This window comes from Sus scrofa, chromosome 10 (assembly GCF_000003025.6).
Source record: "Sus scrofa isolate TJ Tabasco breed Duroc chromosome 10, Sscrofa11.1, whole genome shotgun sequence".
In the NCBI taxonomy this organism is placed as follows: Eukaryota; Metazoa; Chordata; class Mammalia; order Artiodactyla; family Suidae; genus Sus; species Sus scrofa.
Window position 1 is genome coordinate 54,495,881 of NC_010452.4, and position 27,210 is coordinate 54,523,090.

The 27,210-nt window shown below is 38.4% G+C and overlaps 1 protein-coding gene across 3 annotated transcripts in view; it reads right to left on the reverse strand.

The window, feature by feature from the left end:
• The window catches only part of PLXDC2 (plexin domain containing 2), a 416,934-nt gene that overhangs the window by 235,581 nt on the left and 154,143 nt on the right, over positions 1 to 27,210 (reverse strand). For all 3 annotated transcript variants that reach the window (XM_021064961.1, XM_021064962.1, XM_021064963.1), the window contains exon 3: positions 8,202 to 8,413. In XM_021064961.1, the coding sequence (XP_020920620.1) occupies positions 8,202 to 8,413 (212 nt within the window). The remainder of the gene's footprint in view (positions 1 to 8,201; positions 8,414 to 27,210) is intronic.

The window sequence follows — 27,210 nt, forward strand, 5'->3', positions numbered from 1 at the left end:
TAATAAAAATCATGTTATTGGCATGCCTTCACTAACACAGACCTATTTATTCTTTAAGCTACAATTGCTTTGTTATTCTGTTTCTGATTCTGAAAAAATCACACAAAAGATGCGTCCTTAAGGCATAATCCACTAATAGAGAACAGGGTCATTAGAGAATGGGACTGACCAGTGAATGCCCCTAAAAGCTTGTCTCCTGTTGCCCGCACAGTAGGTAGCTGAGAAGATAAGCTTTGCATCCAGTGAGGCAAAGGACTGAGCCTCAACTCAACATTCCATGGAATCTGGTCACCCCGACCCGAGGTGCTAGCACTTCTAAACTGCGGGGGGCTCAGCCTGGATGGCCTGTTGCTTGATTCTTGGGTGTGCATTTCCCCTGTGCGGTGTTCCTTCTGACTTGTCCAATAAAGAGCAAAGCAAATGGGACACATCCCTGCCTGGAGCACTGTCCTGCTCTGGGACACCTCTCCATGGGCTGCCAGGAAAACGGAGGACTTGAGCACCTGCTGGCTTTTTTGCACCCGAGTTCCAGCCTATCCTTAGTGGTCACTCGCTCCTTCACCGGGAGTCCTTTCCTCAACAAAGACTGGACACACTCTAGACTATCAAAACAATTAGCCTGGTGCTCCAGCATTATTTTAAAAAATCAATTAGATGAAGATCTAGACCTAGGACATTGAGTGGTACTCTAATTTCAATACTAAAAATAATAATTTTCATTAAAGTGTATTTTTAAATGTCCTGTTGGAAGTTAGCCTGGGGAGAGAATAAAAATAAGACTGCAAGATAACAGAAGTTCACCTGGCTAACAGTTACCTGGTGTTCGCTGTATTAGAAGTTCCCTGTCACTGCCCTAATTAATGCAAAAAAAGGCAGAGGATGTGACGCAGTCCTCATGAATGGCTAGGAAATTAAGGTCGGCAAAACGCAGTGCAAGATTCTTAAATTAATCTCAGGGTCCTGAAGAAGGGAGGTTAAATATGATATTTCCCTTCACATATGTTGAATGCAAGACTATCATTCACTCTGAGTTATAATTCTTGTTCTAAAAATAAATTATATGACTAACACACTTAATAATTTTACAACCTGTATATATCGTTTCAAAGACTATGTCCCTGCTCTTCCTGTGAGTAAACTTAATTAACTGATAGCGAAGCATCATCGAGATAATTCAGTTATTCTTTATGGAACTCTTTGAAGGACAGTAATGGATCTTTTTCCATTTTTGTTTCAATAAAGAGCTGACATGTCAAGCTAAGAATAATCTATAATTGAGCAAGATATATGATACTCTATTTTAACCCTCATTATCTTTTTAAAGGGTGAGCAATAATAATAGATAAGTTCTGCCTGATTTACTATTTTCAGTGCATTTTCTTCTTTGAAAACTAAAAGTCATCAATATTCTAACAGAATATGAATGGGATTAAATCATAAGTTTAAAACTATGTGTGTTTGTCAATTTCCAAAAGAAAAGAAATTGAAATAGATTTTGTTGCACTTCACATATAACCTTTGATGATAATACAGATTTGCATAAATGAGGCCAATTCCCAACCCATGTGAGATGAGTGCTGTCAAGGTTGTAGCAGGCCACCCTCCTGGGTAAGGAAGTGATGAGGATTTGCAATTGTCCCTCTGAATCAAGCAAAGACTAGAAGTTTGGTAAAACTTCAGTCATTGTGATTGAGTTATTGATTAGAAATCTAAATTCCTGAAATCCATATGCTCATCAATAGCATTCCTCTAAATATGATCCCATTTTCCTTCACAATTATGTCACATTCTCATCTCAATTTAATTTCTATTTCCATCCCTTAGATCTGGGTTTTTGAATCTACTTCCCACTCAGCCCATTATAGCAGTATCTTAGGGGCACCCATGCAATCTTGCCTTTTCTTATTTAAAATATTTCAGTAGCTTCCAATATCTTCCTGATAAACCCCAAAGACCTTAGCATTGTGTTATGAACTGAACATCTGTGTCTCCTCCAAATTCATAGATTGATACTTAATCCCCAATGGGATGACATTAAGAGGTAGGCATTTAGGAGGTGAGTATGTCATCAGGGTGGAGCCCTCATTAATGGGAGATTCCTGAGAGAGTTTTGCAGCCCCCTCAGGCATGGGAAGACACAGGAGAAAGTCAGCACCCCCCCCCCCACCAATGAGCCAGGAAGAAGGGATTCATCAGACACCAAACCTTTCAGCTCCTTGATGTTGGACTTTCCATCCTGCAGAACTGTGAGAACTAAATGTCTGTAGTATTTTTGTTATGGCAGCCTGAAGAGACAAGTCACATATTATAAAAGGGAGTTTAAAATCTTGCTCCTGCTTATCACTGCAAAACTCTCTGGCGAGAAATACCTTGATATCTAGCAACCTTCCACCTCTCTTCAGGACGTGGAGGCCACCTTGTACCTACATTAAATCGGCCTCTCTACAGAAGAAGGGTCGTCCTCTGGGTGTTGATTAACTTAGGCTGTATTTCTGCTCCTTTTTAATCACATGCTCTCACAATGCTTTCTTTCTCATCTTTTGTGGAAGCCAGTCTGACAGCTACATGCATTTAGGAAATTTCAATTCATTCTTGAGTCAAGTAAGTGTGCTTCTCCAGGATTAATCTTTGTATTCCCTTTGCACAGCTTTCTAGTTCTACAACCACAGATGGATGCCTCTGTGAGTTTAAGATCCCCTAAGATGGAAATGCTTCATTGAAAAAGAATCTGTACCAGCTTTCCACATTCATAATAAATATAGTAACAGACCTGTTCAGTATCAAATGGTACTTTTCTTTCTTTTGGAAAATGTCATAAATCTGCATTATCATCATTCTCCTCATATATAAGTCCTGTCTTTCGTAAGTTCACTGAGCAGAACAGTGGCCTGAGGAGAGACTCTGCACAGCAGTATTCTGCACATTTCCATTATTTCTGTGAAATGGGATGATGTGTCTTATTAGCATCCTCTATTATATTCAGTACTGTTATTATCAGAGCTCTGAAACGGAGAAAAGCATATCTGGGACCTATAAGCGGTAGGATTTTCATGACCTAAGAATATTCTGACGTATTCTCTAGACTGCAGACATGCCATGGAGATTATGCCCACATGGGATCTTATGAAATTTGCCTTTGCTTTGTAAAATAACACCCAAGTAACCACAGTCCCTTGGAAATTAAGGATTTGCCAGCGATTTCTTTCCTGTCAAACAGATTACCTAGTTATGAACTGTAATAAAATATTAGAATACACACACTATCCTTGCTGCAGCAATTAGCAACTGCCAGCTTTTTAAAGAAGTAAGTTACAGAATTTGTGAAACATGATGCAGATACAACTGGCAGTGCACCACAGCAGGTGATCACAAAGGGTTTGTCCATGTGCATTTAGGAGAAAAACAGCTGATCTCTAGTTTTTAGCTACATCTATTGCCTATGTACTCATGCCTCCACTGCACTTTCTTCAGATGTGAGCTTTATTTATTTATTTATTCATTTTATTTTAGGGTCACACCTTCGATATACGGAAGTTCCCAGGCTAGGGGTGGAATCGGAGCTACAGTTGCGGGCCTGAACCACAGCCACGGCAATGCCAGATCTGGCCCATGTCTGTGACCAACGCTGGATCCTTAACCCTCTGAGCGAGGACCAGGGCTGGAAGCTGCCTATTCATGGATACTAGTCAGGTCTATAACCCGCTGAGCCACAACGAGAACTCCCCTCAGCTGTGAACTCTAATGTGAACATCGGTGATGCAATTGCTGGATAGGCCTGCAAGGTTTAATTTTGTACAAGAATGAGAAGACCATGAGGTATGTTGGTGGCAGGCACCACAAGTTAATCTAAGATTTTTCAGAACATTTATATCCTCAAAACAACCAGCTAAATCTGCTCTGTGCTCTGACTCCTTGCAACTCGAAGTATGGCCTATGGTTTAGACACATCCACGTCACTGGAGAGGCACTGGTCTAGCTCCCAGTGTCTGAGTCAGTTTAGATCATGAAACTACACTTATAAGACACATAAACCTTAGTTTTGAATCTTCTCTTCATCAAGTCATCCAGGTACGTTTGAATCAAAGCACGAAGGAAAAAAAAAATCACACTTGACAATCCTTCTCAGAAATATTGTGCCAAGAGAGGATATATGAAGTTTCAAATACTGCATAAGAATAAGTAGTTGGGAAAAAAAAAAAAAAAAAAAAAAAAAAAGATCCCATGTTTGGTTCAGTGTGTTAGAAAGAATTTTCTGATTCTGATTTCTGTAAAGTTACCAACAGCATTACCCAGGACTAAGCTGATGAAACTAGGTGTCGTGAAGATTGGTATTTTTCACCAGACACTGCTCAGGCCCTCTCCCTCCCCTAAGGCATCCCGATGCTATGGGAGCTCTAGGCCAGAAAACAGACAGGCCGCCAACAGTGAGGTGAAGATCCATGTGCTGCTCTTCCATGTGGGTGTCCCTGGGGTCATGGGATTCACTGAAGGCTGCTCAAATAAGGCTGAATCTTGCATGGATTCCATTGTACCTGAAAGTCCCCGAAGCCCTTATATTCTCAGAGTCATACAAAAAGTACCCACACTAGAACGGCTTTTAGTACCTACAAATCAGAAGAAAGTCCCCTTCTTCCGACTTGGTCAAGTCATTCTATGTGCACATGAACAGAAGAGAAATAAGAAGAAAGGTCTCATGTAAACCAACATGCAGATGAACGTTCGCATGTGCCAGCAGGTGAGTGCCTCCCGGGCTGTCAGGAAATACAAACGGTTTCAAAACATCTTTATATCTTCATGAAAAGAATATGAAGAAAAAAAAATGACAAGAGAACTTCATTTGAAAGTGTTCTTTAACTGGGATGTGAAGTTTTACAATCCCTCTATTATCCGTTCTTGTGCGGAGCCAGAAAAAATATTGTCGCCAAGTTAAGAGAATAACAGCCTTTGTTGATCTCAGAAGGAATCTGTGCCAAAATTGTAAATATACTGTTGTCTTTTGTTTTCTTTGTCTTCGTTTCGTGAAAGTGGGATAGAAAGTCCAGACAATGGCAGAGGCTGAGGAGACCGTGCATGGGAACCATTCCGGGCGGTTTAGGTCTCACTGGGACACAGATGATTTTAACAGCCGCTACTACAGTCAGGGCTCTCAGGCAAAACAATTCCGATTCCTGACATCAACTCTGGAAGCTTCTAAGAGGAAAAAGCACACATATTCTCTCATGCCCATTGCTTGTACTAAGCAACATAAAAGGATTATTCCTAAAAGATAAGAAGGATCTTGTCCCAAGGCCCAGCAGAGAGCAGTCACTCTATAACCATTCACTTCCTGTCTTTCCTGTTCCCATTTAACTCAATCAGGCAAAAATTATTTTCCCCCATAGAGATGCAGCAATGTTCAAAAACATGATTTTTAAGGGCCAGGAAAAACAAACCTTGCTGAGAAGTTTCAGATGTAGGCTTTTGCTTCCAGAACAAGTGGTGGTGCGAAGGAGTTGACTTAGGGGACTTGAGATCCCCAATTATCTCCATCAAACCTCAGAACCCCATAAAAATAAACTCAAGAGCTATCCTCCTGTTATGAAATCTAGCTACAAGGCAAGTCCCCTTCCAGCCAGACTGAAACCCTGAATTTACTCCATATTCAGGTGCTGCAGCTGAAAATCATTACATAATCCAACGGCCTTTTTTTTTTTTTTTTTTTTTTCTTTCTTTCTTATATTAGAAGAAGCAGAGTTGAGTAGTAAGGCTAAATCTTGACAGCTGGTCAGGCCTGGGTTTGAACAGCAACTCTTTACTCATTAATGAGAGACCTTAGGAAAAATACTAAACCTAGAGCTGAAGGTACACTCATGTAAGTCACTAATATTAGCCAGTGAACCTGGGCATGCAAACCTCTCCAGGCTGATGTGAGCACCAGGCAAGATGATACCCATGCAGCACCTGGCAGTTCTCAGCACCACATGTGAGTACCCCTACCATCTTTCCTGCTTTGTATTGATTCAAAATACCTGGCATAATGTGGTCTCCCTCTGTTAAGGTGGAAAAAGAGAAAAATTGGCTGAATAATAAAATCATGTCTATAATAACAATAGGATTGTATTTTGAGGAGTGTTAATACATTGCGAGGCAAAAGGATTTTCTGTTTTACAAATGATTCAAAAAATTCAGCATCCTGCAGGGAGAAGACAAAATTCCAGGAGTCTGGATTCTCCCCTTTTAATCTCAATAGGTTACTAGGTTCTGGGCAGAGAGTAAACACTCTGCTTCTGTTGAGCTCTCCTTTCTTTAAACTGCACCCTGGCTAAAGAGCAGCTTCTGGAAGAATTATGTTGCCTACACTGAGTTGCTATAACAACATTGCTGCCAAAATAGCAGGCACTCTGCAGGAGTCAGAATAGCCTCTTCTAGATAGCTATGACTTCTGCTCCTAGCACATCCTCTGTTGCCTGGTTAAGGGGCTTGGCCGGGACCACCAGAGTCACATACTAGCTAAGGAGATGGAGGAGCGTTGTTAAAATTGTTGAGCTTCTCACATACACAGCATTCCCATGGCCTGTGCTTCAGATCTGAGATTCCTCTCACCACCAGGGAACCAAATGATGCCGTGATACTACCTGTAGAACCATGTTGTTATCTATTTCGTGAAGTTGACTTCTTTTCCTAAATAATGAGTATTTCAAGGCAGTAAAAATAATGTTGCCTCGTTCTTTCATAATATAAGCCTATTATTACCTGGGAGATGTAGGAACTGAAAGTTGGGGTTGAAAGAAGACCCAAACAGACAATGTCTAGACCATGGATGACATCAGAACTCTGACCCCAGTCTCCAGAGCAACCCGTCCAGGGAGCCAAAACACAGTCTGGAACAATCAGTCCAGAAGGTGCAGAACTTGATTCCTCACTGACAGCTTCTCTATTTTTTGTCTCCCTGCCCCACTCCAGACTAACCAACAGGAAGTCAAATATGTTCCCAAAATCAACCGCATGAGATGTTCTTCTTCTGACTTGCCACGTCCAGCTTCTTCATGTCAACAACCAGAATTGGAGCATACCTGGAGCCTTCTCTTGTTTCAACTGAAAAATTTTCCAACGCCCCTGACTGTTTTTAAGTCTCTGCCACTGGCCAAGTGACGGAAGCTAAAAGAGACTGAATAAACAGCTTCTGTTCTCATTTGACTGTTTTTTGCTTAATTCCATAAGACTCACCTGTTTGTTTTTGTTATATCTAGTGTACTAACAAGATCCTATTTCACGATTTGCAGTGCTAAAAATGATAGAAAATGAAGCAATGCAATACCACCCTCGAGGTCTCCAGGCAACACCCAGATCTGCCTAAAATGTGCCTACAGCAAACTTCCATGCTCACCAAACCCATCTCCAACCATCCTTCTCCTTCCACTTCGTGGCTCCAACCGTAAGAAAAATTACAGACAATCCTAGAGTGACCAGCCATTCCAGCTTGCCCAGAACTGCCCCATTTTTAGCACTGAAAGTTCTGCATCCCGGGAAACCCCTCGATTCCAGGTAAACTGGGACAGTTGGTCAGCATCTGAGACGTCTCACCATGTCACGCCCTCCTAAGACTCGTCCCCTGCACATGTAATTTGTTCTGCCAGGAATCTTCTCTTTTTCCATCGAGAGATTATCAAGCTGGTGAACTCCCCTCGATGGGCCAAGCCTGTGCCTAAACGCCCACTCCTAGGCGTCTGTGACAGCAGCCCAGCCCCCAAGCCTCCCAAGCAGGTCAGCCCTCCCTCCTCCACGTCACCCTTAGCCTGAACCCATTTTTGTACATGTCTCATGGCAAAGGCGTGATCCAGTCATGGCGTTTAGACTTCCTGACCCTCTTACACAATGAACTCCTGGCAGGCCGCAGCTGTATTGTGCTCACCTTCGTGTCCCCTCGCTGTCATCACCACACTAAGCCCACATTTGTCTGTTTCCTGAGTAAATGAATTTGTGGGTGATTAAATAGCTCAGCTACTATTTATTTATTTAACATAGTTATAATTATTTATTATCAAATTGCTGAATATTAACAGATTGTTTATTAATGAATTAAATTGATCCCTACAAAAAAGTCCAAAAGCTCCAGATTGAGCGGAAGGGATAGCTTCTATGTACATATACGTAGAAGTTGGGTGCCTTAGGAGAAATATACATATGAATCCATCAGGCAGTTACCCAGCCTATTTACCTACCTCAATCTGGGTGGTGTTGTCCTGCCCATCGTCCAGCAGCAGGTCAGTGAAGCCTCTGGGCTCTGGAGAGTCTTGGCCCACGCTGGCTCGGTTTGAGTCTACTGTCTTGAGAGGATCCAAGTTCCTTTTCCATCGATGGCTGTATGCATGTGAGTCCACTTCCACCTCCTCTTCTGTTTGTGGGGAGGCCTGAGCAATTTGATAGTGCCAATCTGTTTGAAAAAAAAAAAAATCAAATAATGAGCTACCACTTGGTATGCATCATTCGTACACTTTTTAATAGAGCAGAAAAGGATTCTGCTCATCATGAAAAGAGGAAACTAACTCATCAAATCTGTTTAATTATAATATTTTGAGTTGGTATGAATATCTCTGAGTAGAATGCAATTTTAGGACACACTATAAGTTGTGACAATGGTTAATGTGCAGATCCAGCAGAGTCCCTGAAACAGATGTGCAGCCCTAGAGCGATGCATTTTTATTCTCTTCCTTCCCCGCCCTCCACGCACACACTTCATGAACATTCTCTAGTCGTTCTGAGAAAACGAGCTAAAAATCCAAACAAAGGAATGAAACTGAGTGATTCCCAGCACATTTGAATATACAAATCAGAAGTTACTGACTTGTGAGTTTATCCTCTTTTACATGCGTTATGCTGGGCAGCAGAAAGACCACAAAGTATTTGAATGGGTTAAATAATACACGGAACGATTTTCGATTTTCGTGTAAATGTGCTAACCTGTCTTGTAGCTCACAAGTCAGACTTGGTTCATTGCCGAACTTATTTAATAAGCAACGCCCTTGGGAGGCATCGCAGAGGCTCTTGTTCATTTGTGCTGTTCTCACCTTGGAATCTTGTCAGGGAGGTAAAGGATGGCAGTGATAGGCACTTAGAGAAATGGATGGGAAGGCAAGGAGATCAAATCACAAAGGTGTCTTAAAGCCATCTGCAGGGACTGGCCTTGCTGACCCAGCTCCTCCTGCTACTACGGGAGGGAAAATTAGATTTAATCATTACTCCCAGGCTTTCATTTCAGCAGGTCAGCAGGGGACTTGTGCAGTTCCACAAGTATGGGAAATTCAGTGTCTGACCAAGAATGGTCCTCTTCGGGCAACTATTACCAAAAGATATGAATTGACAGGCTTTATAACCGGTAGGATATGGGTTCCAAAAGGGCTACGAGAGCAGTGATTTAATTATCACTGTGATATTCCCCTCAATACAAGAACCTTCCAAGAAACCAAAGTGTATTTAATGCAGCTTACAAGACCATTAAATTAGTTGTTTATAACTTTAACAACCAAGTTAAGACTACCACTACTAGTCATATTAAAATGGTCTAAAATATCTCCCTTTGAACTCAGAAAAGTACTAGTCATTCTTCTAGAGGGGATATTCTTTGATTTCACTATGAATTTAAAAGATCTGTCATTGCTTAATGCTTTAGTGGATATAGCCTGCAGAGAAATAGTACCACAGTGCTGGCAATCTAGACCTTTCAATGGCCTTATAGAATATTAAATCTTAAAAGAACCATGGAGATGGAAATGGCCAAAAATTCCACAGAGGAACCCAAGAGCCAGGAAATATAGCACTGTGCTCAATTCAGAGGATTGCTGCAAGTCTGGAAAAAAACTCATGGACATGGAGGGTTGATCATGGTCCCTTTCCATCTTCCACACAGTAAATGTTCAATAAGTATTGTCATCATCCCTACAAGAAACATTTCTACGACATTGTCCCCGATGGCCATTGAATAGTGCTCAATAAGTTTGTTGACTGACTTACTAACTGATTGAATGAATAAATTTTCAATAGTCTCTTCAGAGCAAGAATGATAAGACCAGGCAGAATTAAGGAATGGAAGAAACATCCTACAAGGATGCAGGCGACCTGGGATGGAATTCTTTCTGTTAGGTTTGCTAGACGTGGGGTATAGCATAATTTATAAAACTCTCTGTGCTTTAGTTACCCTATATTTTAAATGGGAATGAAAATATCTTACCTGCAAAAGCAGACAGCTTTTCCTGAGTATGTGTCAGGCACTTAGACTTATGATTCTAGACAAAGCTACATGAAGCAATTTTATTTGCTTTATTTAGATATCCTGCCTCATTACCAAAAATATATGAGGCAGCTTACAACAAAAGTAAGCAATAAAGTTTTATAATAACTAGATAAGCTTCCCAGCACAGCACTTAGGTTAACTTGAGAGGTGTGTATTCACCTTGCACTAGGGGTGGTGGCTATCCGAATATAAATACTCACATAGGAACAAGTGAAAATCTATACAGGAGCCTTATTCGAATATCAGTCTAAATAAGAAAGATAGCAAAGATAGTGAAGTCAATGTATTTAACAGTCCTAGATATAAATTTTTATTTTATCTCTTTTTTGTCTTCGGGCCACATCCGAAGCATAGCATATGGAAGATCCCCAGAGAGGGGTCAAATCAGAGTGGCAGCTGCCAGTCTACTACACCACAGCCACAGCAATGCCAGATCCCAGCCTTTCCTGTAATCTACACCACAACTCATGGCAACATCTGATCCTTAACCCACTGAGTGAGGCCAGGCATCGAACCCACATCTTCATGGATACTAGTGAGGCATATTGGGAACTCCTATAATTTTTTTTTTTAATCACAGAAAGTCTCTAACCAGAGGTTTGTCAGTTCTTTATAATGTAAATCAGAAAAAAATGGACATAAATCTTCAAAGTAGTCTTTATAAAAATCTTCAAAGAGAATTTCAAAGCCTCTCTTGGTTTCTTTAAAATAGATGTTATCATTGAATAATAATTGCCTGATACTAATTTTACCATTATTCTTTTAGATTTTTATAACACGAGACAAAATCTAATACTTTTCATGATGCCCGTTAGGCCAGTAGCATCACTTTAGCCTCTGTAGTCCCTGCACAGGGCACCGAGTACAGGAAATAACTAACACTGGAGGAGTTTTCTGCACAGAAAGTCTATTTCGTAACTTCCATTCCCTATCTCATTCTCCCTGCCTTCTTGCCCTAGGGAACAAATAAAAGGAGGCTCCAAATTTAGGGAGGATAAAGTCCATATTCCCCACTGTGAAATTAATTAAACAAGCAAGCCATTAGACTGAGGTGGCTCGTTTTTTACTAGTGGTTTATGATATTTTTCATGCTCGCTCTATTGCCACATTAACAGCTATCACAGCATTGAGTGGTTTGCCTCCATCCTGGGCATGCTTGCTCTTTCTTACTACCCTAAATTTTGTAAACCCTTCACCCCATCACTTGCTGGCTCTAGCTGTAAAAAGTACACAGAATCTAAGGAAGGACCTGAGGGTTTTCTAATGAGAAAATTTGTGAGCTTTAGGGCCTGGCCCTTATGAATTTTCTTTGGCTTGCTCTTTTATACCTAATTCTTTTTCTCTGGTTAGATTATGAATAAGCAAGACTACCCAATCCAATCTTGCATAAAGGAAACATTCTTATTCGCTCATAACTCAATAGTACTTGGTTCATCGAGACTGAAGTCTGAAATTGGCTTAGATTTGGATGCCATTTCAGAATGCTTTTTAGAGAAGATAAAACAAGTCAGAAAATGGATGTTTTCCAGAAATAAAGACTGAGGGAAATTGGCAAAACCACAGCCTGGTTATCTACATTGTAAATTATTCATATGTACGTCATGGATTTCAAACTCATAAAAATATTTTAAACTACTCTCTAAATCACCACCCAAACGAATCATTCAGAAGTAAGATGAAGTGATATATGTGATATAATTTTCCCTTCCCAGCTGTAGTGAAAACAAAGCAACAGGAGGGATCTTTGAATAATCTGGTTAAACAGATTGTTTTCTTTCTGTCCACTGTATGTTAATTAAATCACTGATGGAAACTCTTCAAAGATAATTTTCACCAACACATTTTGCTATAGTTGTTAATCACATAACTCATGGAAACATTAAATATATCTAAGGACTCCCATTTGGATGTGTAAGGAGAGAACATTTAAAGACATATTTCTGTATGTTTAATATATACATTGACCTTAACCTCCTTGGGATATTTTGTTAGATAAAAACAGCAGGTGAAAATATTACTGAGAAAGGGAGTTCCCGTCGTGGCACAGGGAAACCAATCCGACTAAGAACCATGAGGTTGTGGGTTCAATCTCTGGCCTCGCTCAGTGGGTTAAGGATCTGGCATTGCCGTGAGCTACGGTGTAGGTTGCAGATGAGGCTCAGATCTGACGTTGCTGTGGCTGTGGCATAGGCCGGCGGCTACAGCTCCAATTTGACCCCTAGCCTGGGAACCTCCATATGCTGCAGGTGCGGCCCTCAAAAAAAAAAAAGTATTACTGCAGAAGATACTTCATTACATTTCAAAGAGACCATGATTACAAAACCCAATAATGTCTAGTTAATCTGAGGCTAAAATAAGAAACCCATGTACATCCTCATATTTTTCTTTGTAAACCTTGCAAGTCTCTTCTATGCTTTCACCTGCTATATAGGAAAACTATTTAAAATAAAACACAAAAGGTAAGCAAGCTGTTCTGGGCTGGATATGTTTATGTTTGTGTCTTAGCCTAATGATTTTATTTAAACACCTCCCATTTAACTAGTACTTTAATCATCTTTAACCTCATTCCTTTAGTCTTGCCTACAAATCATGTATACAAGCTGAACAACCAAGAAGTAACTCCATATACAGACATGCAGCTTTCATAATAAGCATCCATCAAGACTGCACTTTTTGACATGCACTTTGGTCTGCACTTCACAAGTGAACCAAATCACCCTTGGGGACCCGCTGCAGAAACATGAAGATTTTTCACTGCAAGTAGACTTACTGGCTGGATTCATCTGAGAAGAGAGGACATGATTTGGCTAAGGTAGACCCTCATTCGATTTTGCATCTCAATTTGTAATGTGAGTGAAAAGGAAATTCCATACAAATGGTGATATCCTTGGTTCTGTGCAATAATGAGCTGGCTAAGGAGAGGACTCTGAGGTTTTGACAGATAGCATTACAGAGTAGGACAGCTGCAGAAGGGAATGCATACGGAATGCTTTGTCGAGAGAGAGTAAAGGGCTTGAGTGGGACCTTATATCATTTCCTCATTACGCTTTCTACGTGACTCTGTGTGTCCCCCGGTTGAGGACCACTGCTCCGTGCTCTAGTCCCACCACAGGTCCTTAGATCACGTCCTCATTATCTCTTGCCTCCTACCTTGTCTAACATTCTTCAAACTCTTCCTTCTCCAGTCTTTTCTCCATCTGCTATCAGAGATATCTTTCAAATTCATTCACTTCTCTCTTCTGATTAAAACCTCTAATGATGGCTCCTTACCACCTAACAAAACTATAACATACCTCACTGGTCTTCTTCTAACCACTCTCCCCTGTCTCTGGCTCCCCTGCCATCACACTCTCTGCTCCCACACAGAATTTCTCAATGATTTCTTTACCTGCAATGCATACTTTTGCACGAGGGAGAGCAATGCCTCACCTTAGACTTCAGGAAACCTCGCAACGCCTATAAGATCCAGCTCAAATGCTGTCTTGGTACATGCAGCTTCCCTGACTCCTCCAGGCAGAGCTACTTGAGTTTTCTTCTTAATCCAGTAACACTTGTTACCTGACTCTTTGAATGCTCTTCTGCCTATCCCCATTCCCGTGTGAGATTACGCAGAAAAGAGGTACTTAGGACAGCAGACCTGGGCCTGAAAATGTTGTTTGCAAGGCTGGTCCTTGGCTGGCTCCTGGGAACTGAAATATGGGGAGGGGTCCCGCCCTTCCCTAACAGATAAGGGTGGCTCACTGTGGCGAAACTGCTAGGCAAACGATATTGTTAATGCTCAATACCTGCCTTCCCTCTGGGACTCTGGTATTTTGGTACATGCTAGACAGAAGGTGGTTATGTGAATAGTTCCCTGTAAAAACCTTGGGCACTGAGTTTCTAATGAACTTCCCTGGTTAACAATATTTCACATGCGTTGACACAACTTGTTGCTGGTGGAAGTAAATGCTTGCTCTGTGCTCCCACTGGAGAGGGCTCTTGGAAACCTGCTCAGCTTTCCAGACATTGCCCCAAACGCCTTTTCTCTTTGAGGATTTTGCTTGTATCCTTTAGCTGCACTGCATCAGTCCTTTGATTCCTTCTCGCACCTCCCCAAACCTTGGAGACGCCTGACACAGAGATGTCTCAGAATAGGACCTCTATCCGATTTATATATTTTTTGTCCCATCAGTACAAACATGAACATTGACATATAATAAATACTCAAAGTTTTTTTGAAGAGTAAATGAATGGATGAGTACATGATTGGCCAGGTTGCTGCTCATCTGAGGGGCTTCACGGATTGTGTATGTGATCTGTCATTCAACGTCTTAAGATTTTAACCATGTCTCTGAGCAGTCAGATAAAAGGGTGGAAGAAAGAGAAAACTATGGGAAAACAAATCTACAACAGTTTCTCTATGTCAGATAGGAGCTTGACTGGACAGTAGTTCACTGGCCAGTTGGATGCTGTTCAGATGGATGATGTTCAGCCACACTTGAGCTTGCGGTTCACCTTCTCAGTTCTTCTAAGTTGATGAACTCAGAGAGAAACAGAACACTGTCTTTGAAGAATGTAGGCATGGCCCAGTGAGACTGAAAAGCTATGCAGTAGTTGAAACAAGGGCATTTTAAATTTAAAGTGGAAAGTAGGTGGAAGACTCCTCTAGAAGTGTGCTGCATGACTCTAGTCTCTGATGCAGCAGAGCGTGAAAACCATACAGGTCTACGGCCAAGATATAAGGCCCCTGCTTACACCTGACTCTTCGCCCTTCCCCATCTCTGACTTCTGAGTCATTGCAGGGTTCTTAGTCGCTGTAGGGTATTTTTCTAGCTAAGAACATTTAGGCAGTTTGAAAAAAAAAAAAAAACAAAACAACACACAGGAAACAAAAGGAAATGGAAAATGGGAAAATGTAACCAAATACTCAATCCAAAATAGGGACAGAACAAATTTACACGTTAAAAATTTAGTGGTTTTCTAATCTTACAACTAAATAATATAAAAGAAGGTGTTTTAATTTCACAGGTAAAAATGGTAAATTATCCTATGCAAAACATGCTCAGTCTTATGAGCAAACGTTGATAATATTTAAGACAATTTTAAGGTACCACTGTGTATTTACTAAAGCATTGAAAATAAAAAGAAGAAAACTATGTTATAAAGCAGAAGTGTTCTATGCATTGCTTCTAATAATGGGTTAATAATAATATTAATAATAACTCCTACTAATAATATTAGTAATAATAACTAACCTTCATTTGGGGTTGGTTAAATGCAGGCACTGTTGTAAACACTTGCAAACATGAATGTATTTGGCATGTACTAATATTACTCCATTTTACATATGAGGAAATTGATCCATACGAGAGGATAAGTGATAGACTAGGAAAGTAGCCAGAACTCTTTCCACAGGCTTGCTCTTAACTATTATTGAATAGTTTCAGAGAGTCAAATTAGCAATCTGTCACAAAACCTAATGATATGACACAAAGAAACAATCTAAAAGAAAAATATATAAATAAATTAGACAAACATGCTGTTTAAAATGGCAAACATATACAAACAATGTACAATGTGAAGACAAATAAGGAAAATATCAAGTTGACTCTGCCAATGGAAGGAAATGAAACAATGTCAATATAAAAACAGAGCAGAGGAGTTCCCGCCCTGGCTCAACAAAAATGAATCTGTCCATGAGGACACAGGTTTGATCCCTGGCCTCACTCAGTGGATTAAGGATCTGGCATTGCCATGAGCTGTGGTGTAGGTCGCAGACATGGCTGGGTTGGATCCTGTGTTGCTGTGTTTGTGGTGTAAGCTGACACTGCAGCTCCGATTCGACCCCTATCCTGGGAACCTCCATATGCTACGGGTGGGGCCCTAAAAAGACACACACACACACACACACACACACACGAGTAAAAAAATAAATAGCAGAAAATAATAGCACATTAATATTGATTTTCTAAAATTTTTATTATATCTTGGAAAGTATGATGTACTTTGTGTGTGTGTGTTTTAGGGCTGCACCTGTGGCACATGGGAGTTCCCAGGCTAGGGGTCAAATCGGAAGTGCAGCTGCCAGCCTGCCCCACAGACACAGCAAGGTGGGATCCGAGCCTCCTCTGAGACCTACACCACGGCTCATGGCAACACCGGATCCCTGACCCACTGAGTGAATCCGGGGATTGAACCTGCATCCTGATGGACACTAGTTGGATTTGTTTCCACTGCGTCACGACAGGAACTCCTATGAAGTACTTTAAAATAAATATCTTTGTTGATCATTTCCTATTAATTGTCTAGTAGAAATTTTAAAGAAATACTGAATTCCTTCAAGTAGACTCCAGCACTTGTTTTACCATGATGATAACCTCATTTTATAATAAAAAGGATAATTGTCAGAGAACTCAGGCCATCCAGTGATTTTTTTTTTCAGATAAATCTGTCACATTTGGAGAATAAACTTATTTCCACATTAGCCATAATGTACAAATGGTAAACATAGCATTTAATTAAATCTGAGAATCTATGGTTCCTAGAATTTTCTGCAGAGAACAGAGCATCATAAACAGAGAAAGCACATGGAATTTGTAGGTATGTGACCTCACGCTACGTGTAAAATAAGAGGGAGCAGCTTTACAGCTTTTGTAGTCACTCCCAGCTATAAAAGTACATCTACTGGCTGGCTAAATATCTTCTTAACATATTTTAGGCTATTGGAGATTATATATTAAATATTCCACTTTCGCTTTCAGGTTTACTATTTAATTTGTGAAAATCCATATATTGGGAGACTTGAGAGTCTCCATAGCATAATAAAAAAAGGTAAAACTATTTGGTAAAATACCTTAATACCTCTCTTTACCATTAGCAATCCTCATTACCCCTGTTTCTTATATTCGGAACGGCCGATTTTAAAATAAGGGCACTGAACTAAAATCTAAGTCCCGATGCATGAATAGAGTGACTCTGTCAGCCCAGGGACATGGAAAATTCTGTAAACAAGGACCAGTCATGGCCAATAGCCTCTAAGGAAAATTTAGTCTTCTGAGCCAGAACAGGCCAGATGGAATCAGCTGTTCTAATGGTGTCCCACGTCAAAGATGATGTCCAAATGCATAGGGCCCGAATCACTGAGGGCCCTCTATTAAATTATGGTTGCCAGATGTCCGATACACTCAATCTCACTGCATATTGTCACCAGACCATATTCAGTTTGTGGGGTCAGGTCCACAATGGCCCCCTGTTGAGCCTAGGCTGGCTTAGCAAATGACCACAGATGATAGACAATGCATGTATTTCTATCAGATGATGTTTTGTAACTTTTATTTGATGTAAATCATATAAATCATACCATTATTAGAATAGCCCACATTTCCATAGGTTAACTGTCCTCCAGCGATTTGTGTGGGCTTGAAACAAGCAGCCTGTAATTTCCTCACCACAACATTATTTCTACTGCTTAATTGTTTTAAAAGTTATGGTCCTAAGGTTATAGCTGTATAACCTCAGGCAATTCAGTCAACCACCCTGGGCCTGTTTCTTTATCAAAATATGCCTTTCGTAACTGGAAGACATACCACATTCTTAGCATCTGAGATTTGGTTGTGAAATTGAATCTGAACAAATTAACAGATTAAGTGCACCCTTCTAACTCTCCATCCCCTCCAACTCCAATAATGAGCACTATCCTTCACATAAGCCAACTACTAAGAGAGAAACACCTGGTTTGACAAGGTCTCTAGATCTGAGCTCAGCACTGTGGCCTAATCTTTTCCCATTATAATTAAATAGACTGTATTAGTTGTTAAATGTTGAATATCATTCCTGGATAAAGGTGAAAAATACAACCATAAAATTTATATTTTGGGGCTTCCGGCTGTGTGCCAGAGTGATAATGCAGGGTAAGCAAAATGCAGGCTTAAGATGCTCAACTTTGAGATTGAGTCATTACACAAAACACGCAAACACAATAGAAAGCCATCAACGAATGTTAAGCAGAAAATTAAAGTGGTCCTATTTCAGTTTTATATAAATTTTAAAGGGCAGTAGGAAACACATCAATAGCACACAAGACTAATACTATGTATATCTGCTCAGTTGACCTATAAAATGGCAATTGTGTATAGTTTATCTTAAGACATACAAATATATCATACCTAATGCATTTTTAAAAGATTAGTCCTCAATTTTAAAAATCGGCAAGTGCCATAAATAGATAATTCATAGCAAAGAAAATATCCATACTAATAAATATAATATTTAAAATTATAAGTCATAAAATAAAATAAATTACAATTCTTTCATATAATACATTCACAATTGTATTTGTCAGTATTCAATAAGTTAACTTTTTGAAACAAGTATTGTACTGTCTAATATTGGTAGAGAGATTCTAATTTTAATCAAAATTTCACATGTGCACATTTTCAATCTGCAGTAAAAGTCTTCTAGGATTCGATACTGTGGAAATATTCTTAGATATGCAAAAAGACTTATGAATAAGTATAAAAATTGTATATGGTATGATTTGAATTAAGTAAAAGGAAAAATATATACATGTACGCAAAAGAAAAAAGAGGAAGAAATATATTACTGTACTTCTCGTGGTTTCCTCTGTGTTACGGAAGTTGGAAGCAGCTAGTTTTATTCTATTTGTTCTTTTGACATATCTTTATTTTATACATTTTCTACAATGTGTTACTTCTATAGCAATCGGAAAAAAAACCCTAAGTCTTTACTCTTTCAAAGGCAAGTTCAAATATTCTAACTTGATGAAGCCTTTCATCATCATGAACAGATAATTTTCCTAGGCAGAGTAATTTCAATGTAATCTCATACAACTTTAGCTAAACCCATTGCTTTGTTCTTCTTATTATAAGGTAATTATTGATGAAATGCCATTCCTTCACAAACTACCACGAAATTATCTACAGGAGGTGTTGTGTCTTTATTCATCTTTGTGTTCCTTTTTGTTATTGTAATACGTATTCACTCAAACTTCCCTGGCCTCTGTCATGATATAGCTGGGGTGGTAACCTGATGCTTTCCATCTTGGCAGTTGGTGTTTAAGACAATCTGATTTCTGTGCTTACAATTCTTAGCCTTGTATACCTAGATATGTTGCATTATTTCTTGAGAAAATTAGAAGCAGCCCTGCCAATTTCTGCCTAATTTCTATACTTTTTTTCACCTTTTCTATATGAGTTTCATTACATAAAAGATCAGTATTACAACATTCTTAACTTCAAAGTCCTTTAAAATGTTCAGAGAGATTAATACAGCAAGACAAAGTGATTTTCTCTCTTCCAAGTTATTCTACTTCTCACATTTGATTCATATATTTAATGCAATATAACTTCACATGACCTGAGAACCACAAAGCAATGGGCACAAGTACTCAGCTTTGATATCTTCAAATAACTTTACAAAAAATTCTATGAGAAAAAAAAAAACCACTGGAAAGATTTATGCTTTTGAATATCAAAGGCATTGTGAAGCACGGATTCATAAACACTGTATTAGTTACAGCAGAAAGCATATAATTCCTTAAAAATGACACTTTCTTATTTATATTTAAGTAAGAAGTACTTTATATACAAAGATGTATTCACCTCATTAAGTACTTCTTAGTTATTCACTAGCTGATATCTTGCATGATTCAACTACTTGCCTAGTTCATCTTAAGACTAACCCAAGATAGTATTAGGGGTGACTGTTTTCCTTTTTTTTTAATAGTTAGTTCCCCAATACAATTTTCTTTTTCTACTGTACAGCATGGTGACCCAGTTACACATACATGTATACATTCTATTTTCTCACATTATCATGCTCCATAAGTGACTAGACATCGTTCCCAGTGCTATACAGCAGGGAGCTAATCCATTGCTAATCCATTCCAGAGGCAATAGGTTGTATCTATTAACCCCAAGCTCCCCAACTACCCCACTCCCTCCCCATCCCCCTTGGCAACCACAAGTCTATTCTCCAAGTCTATGATTTTCTTTCTGTGGAAAGGTTCATTTGTGCCTTATATTAGATTCCATATATAAGTGATATCATATGGTATTTGTTTTTCTCTTTCTGACTTACATCACTCAGGATGAGAGTCTCTAGTTCCACCCATGTTGCTGCGAATGGCATTATTTTGTTCTTTTTTATGGCTGAGGAATATTCCATTGTGTATATGTACCACATCTTCCTAATCTAATCTTCTGTCAATGGACATTTGGGTTGTTTCCATGCCTTGGCTATTGTGAATAGAGCTGCAATGAACATGTGGGTGTGTGTTCTTTTTTTAAGGAAAGTTTTGTCCGGATATATGTCCAAGAGTGGGATTCTGGGTCATATGGCAGTTCCATGTATAGATTTCTAAGGTATCTACATACTGATCTCCATAGTGGTTGTACCAGCTTACATTCCCATCAACAGTGCAGGAGGGTTCCCTTTTCTCCACACCCCTGCTAGCATTTGTTATTTGTGGACTTATTAATGATGGCCATTCTGACTGGTGTGAGGGGGTATCTCGTGGTAGTTTTAATTTGCATTTCTCTAATAATCAGGGATGTTGAGCATTTTTTCATGTGTTTGTTGGCCATCTGTACGTCTTCCTTGGAAAAATGTCTATTCAGGTCTTTCACCCATTTTTCAATTGGGTTGTTCGCTTTTTTGCTGTTGGGTTGTATAAGTTGTTTGTATATTCTAGAGATTAAGCCCTTGTCAGTTGCATCATTTGACACTATTTTCTCCCATTCTGTAAGTTGTCTTTTTGTTTTCTTTTTGGTTTCTTTTGCTGTGCAAAAGCTTCAGTTTGATGAGGTCCCATTGGTTTATTTTTGCTCCTATTTCTGTTGCTTTGGGAGGCTGACCTGGGAAAACATTTGTAAGGTTGATGTCAGAGAATGTTTTGCCTATGTTCTCTTCCAGGAGTTTGATGGTGTCTTGTCTTATATTTAAGTCTTTCAGCCATTTTGAGTTTAGTTTCATGCATGGTATGAGGGTGTGTTCTGGTTTCATTGATTTACATGCAGCTGTCCAGGTTTCCCAGCACCAATTGCTGAAAAGACAGTCTTTTTTCCATTTTATATTCTTGCCTTCTTTGTCAAAGATTAATTGAGTATAGGTGTTTGAGTTTATTTCTGGGCTCTCTATTCTGTTCCATTGGTCTATATGTCTGTTTTGGTACCAGTACCACACTGGTGGTTTTGTAATATTGCCTGAAGTCTGGGAGAATTATGCCTCCTGCTTGGTTTTTGTTCTTCAGAATTGCTTTGGCAATTCTGGGTCTTTTTTGGTTCCATATAAATTTTTGGACTGTTTGTTCTAGTTCTGTGAAAAATGTCATGGGTAATTTGATAGGGATTGCACTGAATCTGTAGATTACTTTGGGTAGAACCAAGAGCTGGTTCTTTGAAAAGGTAAACAAAATTGACAAACCTCTCGCTAGACGCAACAAGAAGAGGAGAGAAAAAACCCAAATAAACAAAATAAGAAATGAAAAAGGAGAAGTCACAATGGATACTACAGCAAAAAACCATGAGAGAATACTATGAACAACTATATGGCAACAAAATTTGACAACCTGGAAGAAATGTACAACTTTCTAGAGACTTACAGCCTGCCAAAACTGAATCAAGAAGAAATAGATCAAATGAACAGACCGATCACTAGAAATGAAATTGAATATGTCATAAAAACACTCCCTACAAATAAAAGTCCAGAACCAGATGGCTTCACAGGTGAATTCTACCAAACATACAAAGAGGAACTTATACCCATCCTCCTTAGACTTTTTCAAAAGGTTGAAGAAGAAGGAACACTCCCAAAGACATTCTATGACACCACCATCACCCTAATTCCCAAATCAGACAAAGATAACACCAAAAAAGAAAACTATAGGCCAATATCTTTGATGAACATAGACACAAAAATTCTCAACAAATTAGCCATCCGAATCCAACAACATATAAAAAAGATCACACACCACAACCAGGCGGGATTCATCCCAGGTGCACAAGGATGGTTCAACATATGCCGATCAACCAACATCATACGCCACATTAACAAAAGAAAAGTTAAAAACCACATGATCATCTCAATAGAGGCAGAAAAAGCATTTGAAGAGGAGAGGTAAAACTGTCACTGTATGCAGATGACATGATACTATATATAGAAAACCTTAAGGACTCAACCTAAAAACTACTTGAACTGATCAACAAATTCAGCAAATTAGCAGGATACAAGATTAAAATTCAGAAATCAGTCACATTTCTGTGTACTAACAATGAAATATTAGAAAAGGAATACACAAATACAATATCTTTTAAAAATGCACCCCAAAAAATCAAATACCTGGGAATACACCTAAGGAGGTAAAGGACTTATATACCAAGAACTATAAAACATTAATCAAGGAAATTAAATAAGATGTAAAGAAATGGAAAGATATTCCATGCTCTAGGGTTGGAAAAATTGATATTGTAAAAAGGGGTGACTGTATTGACATGTAAAAAAAAAATTCTTTATGTAAACCAATGATTTTAAGTTAAAAAAACAAAACGTGTTCCAAACAGCCTCTTTCATAAGAATGGGAAACTTCAAGTCAAAAACTTGGAAAACAATGGGAAATAGGAAGTGGAATATGAGTGTAAATTTAGTCAAGAAATATCGGTGTTTTACAAGCTGTGTCATGCTTTTAATACTATATTTTGCTCCACAGAATTTAATAAGATTTTCTCCACTTTTTTTTTTTTTGGAAGAGAAATACTTAAATTTGACTATCAGCTACCATTCAAAGAGCAGTTTTAAAATAAAGTCCCTAAGAATTTCTAAAATGTTATGAATATCTGAATTCTGTCATTACTTTCTTAAATAGCATTGCCTAATTAAACGACATGATTGCATACATTTATGCTGATTACGAAATTTAAATAACATTGTAAATAAAACCACAATCAACAAAATTACATTAAAAAAGAAATTAAGAAAGTAAAAACTGTACTAACGTTAGATTTCAATTTCTTTGATATATTCCTGAAATGTACAAACTATCAGGGAAGGATTAAACCACTAAAATGAGATGGAAATCCAAAGTAACCTTCCAATGTATAGATTAGGTGAATTCTGAAACTTTTAGAATCCAACTGCTTTATTCTTCCTTTATCCTTGAATTACCTTTTGTGTAAATATTTTTGACTCATACAAACAAATTCCTCTGCTTTATCTACGTATTACAATATACATTAATTATAAACCCTCCTTCTATGGTTGTGCATATTTTAGTACATGGCCAGGAAAATTATCTGAATTTCATAAAACAATTAAAATCTTAGAACTGTCATTATTGGGCAACTACAGCTTGCCAGGTTATTGCCACAAATTGTATTTTATATATTCACTAATGCTCAGGATGATACTAAGAAAGGAATTATTTCCGTTATTTTACAGATAAGCAATATCTGAAGAACATAGATTTAAGAAGCTTCTGTTCAAAAAGTCTGTAAATGAGTAACTCCATTCTTTTCCTTATAGTAAGAATCTCTCCATTTTATAAAAAATAATCATTAACATAAAAGGGTGAATAGCCTGATGGGCTTTAAAAGTATTAAATTTCTTTTATTTTTATTTTTATTTTATTTGGTCTTTTTAGGGCTGCACTTGCGGCATATGGAGGTTCCCAAGCTAGGGGTCTAATCAGAGCTGTAGCTGCCCGCCTACACCACAGCCACAGCAACGCGGGATCCTTAACCAGGGAGGCCTCAGTGGGTTAAGGATCCTGAATCCTCACGGATGTTAGTCAGGTTCGTTTCTGCTGAGCCAAGACAGGAATTCCAAAAGTATTAAATTTAAATACAGTTGACTCTTGAACAATGCGAAGATCAAAAATCCAAGTATAACTTGGATTCCTCCTTCTCTACAGTTCCTCTATATCCATGATTCCCCATCTGCAGATTCAACTCACCTCAGATAGAGTAATACTGCAGTATTTACTGTTGAAAAAAATCCACATGTAAGTGGACCCACACAGTCCAAACTTGTGTTGTTCCAAGACCAACTGTGTTATCTTTCTTCTAATATGAAAAATTTGAAAATTAAATTGCTAAAAAGATAATACAAAAAAAAATTTTTTTTTTGTCTTTTTAGGGTCACACCCATGGCATATGGAGGTTCCCAGGCTAGGGGTCAAATTGGAGCTGCCAGCCTACACCACAGCCACAGCAATGCCAGATCCGAGCTGCATCTGTGACCTACACCACAGCTGCCAGCCTACACCACAGCCACAGCAATGCCAGATCCGAGCTGCATCTGTGACCTACACCACAGCTGCCAGCCTACACCACAGCCACAGCAATGCCAGATCCGAGCTGCATCTGTGACCTACACCACAGCTCACCACAGTGTGGGATCCTTAACTTATTGAACGGGGCCAGGGATCAAACCTGCATCCTCATGGATGCTTGTCGGACTTGTTTCTGCTGAGCCATGATGGGAACTCTGGAGAAAAATTTTAAACATCCATCATTCTGCCCCAGGTACAGGGGGCAAAGTTATCATTTTAGTGAATGTCCTATCTAGATTTTTCTTTGAATGTCTCCACATCTGCATACAAAAAAGTAGGTATGTGTGTATGGTTGTGTGTGTGTGTGCGTGTGTGTGTGTGTGTGTGTGGGCACCTATATTTATACTTGTTTATTTCAGCATTACACAGTAAATATCTTTCCAAGTTATTGACTGCACATTGTATTTAATAAATAAATAGTATCTATCAGAAGTTATCTAATTAATCTTCAATGTTTGAACTTTTAAGTTATAAGAGGCTAAGTTTTTGCGAGCAGACTCAATTCTTTTGAGGATCAATTTCTGAACAAGGAATCTGCATCAGCTTTTTACAAAATCACCAGCAGGACATGGAGATGGGTATCCCATATTTTCATCAATCACTTAATAGGGTCTTTCAAAAGTTTTTGTTACCTATTTGTTAGATGAAAAATGGAACTTCACTAGTTTAATTTACATTTTTGATTCATAATGATCAGTATATTTATGCTATTCCCATTTCATATTTTTCATTATCTTATTCAAATCCCTTTTGTGAGATAACTGATTTTTTTAATTTAAAGAATTGTTTAGTAAAAAATCAATTTATAAACAATTTTCAAATTGTTTATTCTACAAATCTGTCACAAGTTTATTGAAATGGACACGATTTTCCCTAATACTTGAGAATATTACATTGTTCAGCTGCCTTTGCACAGTGCTAATGGAAGGAAAGATTCAAGGATTATGTTTGCAAATAAAACTCAGCAAACATGGTTTTCTACATCTTTATTTTAAATATATACTACTATTGGGGAACACGTTTCATAAAAATCGAGAGAATGCTTCTGCCCCTTCAGAAGATGCCTGTTAAAATATCTTATTGTTTCTCCCACTACTGTGAAAAAACAGCTACCTCTATCTGACTGTGACACTTATAACAGCCTATTGGGTCTTCCCAAGAAACAGTTTTACAAGCAAAACTAAGTACAGTTGATTCTGAACAGCACAGATTTGAACTGTGCAGGTCCACTTTTACATGCTAAATCCTTACTACAGCACCATAGGAGCCAGCATGGTTAGTTGAATCCCAGATACAGAATCGCAGATACCAAGAGCCTTTGTAAAGTTACATGGGGATCTACTGAAGAGGGGCTCGGGGAGGGATGTCCCTAACCCTTTGAGTTATCCATCCAAGAGTCAACTGTTTAACAGGCGAAGTCCTTATTGAAGGGCAAATCAAATATTTTCTTTGCTCATATCCTCACTTATATTAGCCTATGGGATAAAATTATTGCATACTATCTTTTGTATAGTATGATTCAAGACATACTTTACAAATATTTGCTTTTTGAAAAAACAATCTAAGTTCTCTTAAGCATCTTCTAGGTATTTTTTGTGTGTTTGTTTAATCATTTGTACTCAGAGTAAACCATAATAAACGGGTTTTATATTGCCAGGCATGTAAATGTGGCATTAATAAGCTAAAACTAATTTAAATTTGCCAGTACAAACATTTTAGACCTTACTTATCAAAAGAGCTAAAAATATTGGCTCAGAAAATAACACTGAAAACAATATGATATTTGACTTTAGCATTGATCAGTGAGAATAATATGTTTTATCCTTGCCAAATTATACAGTTGGAAATAATGTCATATGCTATATATTTCCTTTTTCATATTTCTATGGTATGAGTTAAAGTATTCTAGTCCTAAAATCCACTATGAGGTAAATATTCATCTTTGATAGTTCAGGTGTAACTCTAAATATTACCAGAAATCAATTCTCTTATATTGTAGTTAATAGTAGTATGACGATTTTTGATTTTGAGGAGAAAGTTTAACATGATTTCTACAATTTACAAATGGTTAAGAAAAAAATGCTTGAATGACTGCACAAATGATAAAGCAAATTGGACATACTGTTAAAATTTTGAATCTGGCTAAAAGACATTCAAGAGTTATCTATATCTTGCATTCTTTCTTAAATTCCAATTTATTTCCAAATAAAAAAGCAACCCCCACTCAAACAGATACTTGTACATCAATGTTCATAGCAGTACTACTCACATTAGCCAAAAGGCAGAAATAACCCAAGTGTCTATCAATAGAGAGTGAATAAACAAAATATAGTGTATATGCACACACACATATATATACACATATGTGTGTGCGTATGTGTGTGCGTGTGTGGGGGGAATATTATTAAGCCATGAAAAAGAATGTAAATTTGATATATATTACAACATGGATGAATTCTGAAGTAAGCCGGATACAAAAAGACAAATATTGTATAGTTCCACTTATATGAGGTACCTAAGGTAGTCAAAATAAGAGTCACAGAAAGTAGAGTAGAGGTTACCAGATACTAGAAGGAGAGTGATGAGTACAGTTCTGGTGGTAGATACTCAGATGGCT